At 40.0% G+C, this 6000-nt stretch overlaps 1 protein-coding gene across 1 annotated transcript in view; it reads right to left on the reverse strand.

Annotated features, from left to right (window-relative positions):
- The window catches only part of LOC137886380 (chemokine-like protein TAFA-5), a 41577-nt gene extending 38989 nt beyond the window's left edge, over window positions 1-2588 (reverse strand). The window contains exon 1 of the mRNA XM_068728841.1: window positions 1939-2588. Coding sequence (XP_068584942.1) covers window positions 1939-2029 — 91 coding nt within the window. The 5' untranslated portion in view covers window positions 2030-2588. The remainder of the gene's footprint in view (window positions 1-1938) is intronic.
- Between the last annotated feature and the right edge of the window lie 3412 nt (window positions 2589-6000).

A 6000-nucleotide genomic window follows, 5' to 3' on the forward strand; every position in this document is an offset into this window, starting at 1 on the left:
TACATGGTAAAAACAGAAACGATAAAAGCAACTACCATCTAAACAGAAGATATGACAAAACAGTAAGGAACAATACAAACACATACATAACTAGCTTCACAGCTTAAAAGCAGATTTAAATTTAAATGAATATTATAATCCCTAGTATGTGTTAAGATCCAGAAAAAAATGTATCCTGCATTTCCTGAGTATGTATAAATACTCTAATTAAAGAAGTTATATTATTTTAGATGGTTGATGGATGTTATAATGCGTGAAGTCTCGACCATGCTATTTTAATTGATTTTAAGGTAGATGACAGTGTGTAGAGTTGCCATCTCCAGGAAGTTCCATGTGGAGTTGGCAAAACTATTTTTCTGATTTTAAGTGTTTTTAAAAATGATACATTATACATACAGATTTTTGTGGGTTTAAGCTTGTTAAAAATGTATTTACTCCATATTATTTTAAAAGCCAACTGCTGTATGTTTTCATTGCACTACATCAACCTGTGAAAGCAGATACATTTCTCCTGAAAAGGGTTTCAGACTTCAGCTATTGCTCAACAAAGCATTTTCAGATTATCCTGCATGGATGCACACTACAAATTCCTTCTCAGAAAATGTTCTGTTCACCAGAAAGAGTCACATGAAATTGACGGAAGGGAAACTGAACCTTGTTATTTGCAGATACCACCCACATTTGAACGATACAAAGCCGTTTGAAGTTTCCCTTAAAGTAAAATGTCTGAACACTTCATCCACCAATGCTAGTCAGGCAAAACAAAACGTATCCAAAGGGGGTGAAGCTAAGGAGGCAAAACGTCTGGTGGGTAAACAGGTAAAGTCAAACAGGCAGGACAGATGACTGGAGAGCGAAGCACAATAGACAATCTGTCAAAGCGAGGGACGGAGGTGGACTGTGCACCACAGGGCTGATGGGGAAAGTGGGAACAGGTGTGCAGGTAAGTGGAAGGATGGTTCAGGTGATCGAGAACGGAGGAGAGTTTGTAGAAAAGCAGGTATTCACTAATTATCAGGTCATTTCTTATGTTCTTGGGTTGTGAAGAGTTACAGAGTTGTTTTTTTTATTCTCTGGTGTCAAATTTTTTTTTCTGTTTTGTATGATTGTAAAAAGACATTTCAAGAATACATTGTATAGAGTAAACAATGAATCGAGATATGGAAAATTATATCTGCTAATTAATTTAATCTTATCTAATCTAATGAAATAATTGACAATTATTTCAGTTGCCAATTGACAACAGAAATGCATCAAGTGTCAATCAAATATCAAATCTATGCATTATAATTAATTTGCAGTGTGTGTGTGTATGTGTGTGTGTGTGTGTGTGTGTGTGTGTGTGTGTGTGTGTGTGTGTGTGTGTGTGTGTGTGTGTGTGTGTGTGCGCACGGTGAGAGAGAGAGAGAGAGAGAGAGAGAGTCAGGTAGAGAGAGGTAGCGTTTCCTCTCTCCATCATTTGTCTCTAATCTTTCTGGATTCTTCTGGTAAAAACCAGCGGACCTACGCTGGAGCTCAGCCTGCTTCCTGAGTTCCTGAGTTCCTGAGTTCGGTTCTCCATCTCCTGCCTTTTATTACCTTCTCATCCGCTGACGTAGTCTGCTTTAACCCAGTTTGCCCGCTGAACACCAACATCATCTGAATAAAACACTGATTTTAACACATTTTTTGTGACCTGTTGAGGCATTTTGGACACTCGGTTTGACCTCACATACGCACACACACAGTAGTGTTTTCATGACTTGTGGGGACATTACATTGAGTTACATTTCATTACCCTAACCTTAAACCAAGTCCTCGCCCTAAGATATAATGGGTTTGTCCCCATAAGGACGGCAAGTCCCCACAATGTCACTGTGTGAACAGATGTATGTCCTCATAAAACGGGTAACACACGCCCACACACATGAAGTCTGTGACCGGACTACAGAGCCGTACCTTCTCTCAGGACCTGGTTGTGGAGGATCAGGAGCAGCAGGAAGCAGACCGCAGAGGCAGTCAGAGCCCAGGCCAGCCGGAGGAGCTGCATGAGTGAGAGCCGCGAGCCGCACGGGGAACCAGAAAGTCCAAACTATGATTATCCGCAGGCTGGTGCCTCCTCAATGCGCCACATCCATCCCGGTCCGACCCAGAGGAGGACGGAGACCAGAGACGGGTGACATCTCCCGGATGTAAAACCACGCACGAGCCAAATCCACAGTGGAGGAGATTTTAAGCAGGAGTAAGAATTTTTTGTTGTTTTCCCGGACTCTCCGGGTGAGGCTGCCGGGTCCGCGCCGCGCTCCCGGGCGCGTCACGGTGCGCAGCGGTGGCCGGTAGCAGCAGCAGATGCCCGGGGTGATCCCCTCCACGACACCATGTTCATCAAATACCAAAATCTGCTCCGGATATGAAGTTTCCCAGTTTCCTCGACTCCAACTTACAGCTCTCTGTGCGTCGGATCCACCGGGAGTCTCCGTCCGCTCGTCCGCGTAAATCCCCCCAGAAGTGGAAAAACCGACACCGGGCCCGACTGGAGCCGCTCTGCGGGCATGTTGCACTTTTCCGATCCGGGTATGTTGCCCCGCGGGTCGGCTGGTCGGTGCCCGGCTGCCCGGTTGGGAAAAGCGGAGGAGGGAGAGGAGCAGGAGAAGAAGATGCAGCTGCTGCCTCTGGGTCTGATGATCCGCTGTGATCTGCAGCGTCTCTCTCTCTCTCTCTCTCTCTCTCTCTCTCTCTCTCTCTCTCTCTCTCTCTCACACACACACACACACACACACACACACACACACACACACACACACACACACTCTCTCCCTCTCTCCCTCACTCTCTGACGTCACGCCAGTTTCAATAACGCTTCTCAAATCCATCCACCTGCTGTAAAAGACACCGGGACTGATGCAGTAGGCTACCGCAGGGGCAGAAGACCGGAATCTGGGGGTCACTGAAAGGGGCACCCTGGAGTTTGTGTGTGTTTTTTTGGTGCTTCTTATAAATGTTCTCTGAGCTGGAATTAGTTGATTCTTATTTATTGGATTGTTTTTAAATATCAATATTATTTATGCTTCATGACTCAGTCAATCAAGTATTGTTAAGAATACATTTTGTGTTGCCAGATTGTGAAAACGACCTGACACATATTTATTTATTATCGACTGATTTACACTTAAAACTGCGAACCTGATGGCTTAATGAGTATTCAACATGTATATCAGGGATTTTATTAACAACCTGGTAACCAAAAATAATCTTTTTAATTTTCTCGATTAATCTTAAACATCTCTATTAAACATCAGCAAAGAGTGGAGATCCATCGAATGTATTCCCATTATCTTTTTAATCGTCTGATTTCCAGAAATATTTCATTGACATGTTGCTCATGTAAAGCATTTTGTTACTTTGTTCTGAAAAGTGCTGTATGAAAACAATTTATTGTAATTATTATAGATTTCTTGTTTTGTCTGAGCAACGGTCCAAAACCTCCCATAACCTCACTTAATAAGACAAAGAAAAGAAGCTAATTATCTGGTTTCAGAAAGAACATTGCAGATTCATTGTATGTTGATTGACTAATCATTGCACTTCGGTGGTGGAGTTTAACTACATTTACTCAAGTACTGTACATGAGTACAAATTTTAGATACTTGAGTATTTTCAATTTGTGTATTTGCTACTTATAGCCTACTGAAGAAAAAGAGCTCAGTACTGCTTCTGGATATGGATGGATGGATAGAGATAAATCCTCCTTTATGAGAATGTTTCTGTTGCTGTTGAAGGAAACTGTAGAACCTCAGTTGTTGGCGAGCAGCCGTGACAACATGAATTATTGCAGTAATCCACCAGCCAACGACTATTTTTATGTTTTCCCTGAACTGAAGACGTTGCTGGGATCCAACTCTGCAATCTGCTTCTCTTTACATTCTGCTCTAATTACTGAGTTTGTTTTCTTCCATGCTGGAGTAAATTATTCATAGTTCCTATAGAAGCTGAAGCTGCTCATGATACAAACATGTACTTTTAAAAATATTGAGTACGTATCATGTGTTAAACTTGGAATAAGTCAAAGTAAATATCTGCACTTTTCAAAACATGTTCATGTTCAAATGTTCATTAGTGGAAGATATTGTGGATTTTCCGAGACAGCCTAATTGTTCTTTATTTCTAGTTATGAGAAAATAAGAGTTATATATACTATTTGGAGTCTGAACAAACTGACTTATTGATGATGAATTTATATATTGATATATCTGAAAACATATCAAACACAGTATATTCATATTTCTATTATTTTAAAATATCCTTTTATTTACCTTAATTAAATAAATATATGAATGTGTTTTTTTACCTTCAAATATTATTTTTATAATGCATAATTTAACCGACTGCATATTTAAATAATAATTGCATTAAATGTATGAATTAATTAACTGCTTTTAACTGAACACTGTAAAAAGTATATTATTTCAGTGGCACACACTTGAAGTTTATATCACCATGTATTTAGAATATTGGACTGTATTGATATATGTTGTTTATCAATATATTTATTTATTTGCCAACCAGTTGCAGCATTTCGTTAATCAGCTGATTGTTTCCTGCTGAGCGATGAGGCATTCAGGGTCAGACCTCTCTGTCTCTCCCTCCTCTCTCCATCACGGTGTGTTTACATGCACTCTGACTTCTAAGTGCTCTGCTGTCGCTCACACAAACAAAGGTCACCTGCCCGCCCCCTGACCTGTCAATCAACCTGCTGAGACGAGGATGATACTGCCTCTATGTGTGTGTGTGTGTGTGTGTGTGTGTGTGTGTGTGTGTGTGTGCTCCTGTGATTATTTGTGAGGACCATGTTATAGTCCTTAAAAGTGAGGACATTGTTAAAAAGTGAGGTCAGTTTAGAGCCCGGCAACAATTATTTTATCGCAGATTTTTTTTAATGCAATACACACCGTTGATGGCAGCAAATCACTCAAACAAACGGTAGAGGGAGGCTTTGGCAGACTACGTTGGATGCAGCGTGTGGAGAAGTATAGATAGACAAAAGCAAGACAAGCTAACAAATGCCACAGAGAAGTGGATAGATACAAACTGCAGGACGACTAGTATTGTGGAAGATGTCGGTCTGAGGAACGTTCTTAGGATCACAACGAATGACGGCACGTATGATCGTCCCTCGAGACGCACCGTCACAAGAAGAACACACGAGTTGTATGAAAAGAGGACTACAAAAGCGACGGCGTTACAACGTGCACCAGCTGTTGCTCTCACTGGAGACTACTGGACATCGCTGGGTAACTATAATCACCTCGGAGTTACAGTGCATTATATTGATGAACAGTGGGAGCTGCATTCACATGCTCTGACTGTCATGAAAACAGATGACAGACATTTTGCTGAAATGTGTGCGGAGCATTTTATTCATGTTGCACAGCAGTGGAACGTTTCAAATAAATTCAGCACACTGAGCACAGATAGTGAAGAAATATAACTGCTACTGTGTAAAGGGAACACTGCTGTTAAAAAAACATGTGATTTGTTTAAAGTGTTTGGAAACCAAATGTTATTGCACTTTTGTTCATTTAAAATATAAGTGTGCAATACACTACTTTTGAGTTCATTATTGAACTTTACGCATAACAATGCGATTAATCGCAGAAAATCATGCGATTAATCGCAATTACAAATTGTAATCGTTGCCCAGCACTAATATTAACAATAAATGAATAATTACTAATTTCATATCTGATAAATCAATAACTACTAACAATATATACAAGTACAGATTTTAAACTATCAGTTGATTAATCGATTAGCCAGTTGATTGATAGAAATTTGTAATTTTTCATGCAAAAACATTTCAGGGTTCCAGATTTTCAAATGTAAAGATTTTCTACCTTTGCTTTTAATAATGGTAATAATTAGTAAAAAATGTTGGTTTGAAAACAATCATTGTGATGCCTTTTAAAATGATTTTTAATCAATCGTTTAATGGGGGAAATAATCAGCAGATCAATCCATAAA

The sequence above is a fragment of the Cebidichthys violaceus genome, unplaced genomic scaffold (genome assembly GCF_023349555.1).
Source record: "Cebidichthys violaceus isolate CVI_PGR_0920_01 unplaced genomic scaffold, fCebVio1.0.p SCAF_100, whole genome shotgun sequence".
Lineage (NCBI taxonomy): Eukaryota > Metazoa > Chordata > Actinopteri > Perciformes > Stichaeidae > Cebidichthys > Cebidichthys violaceus.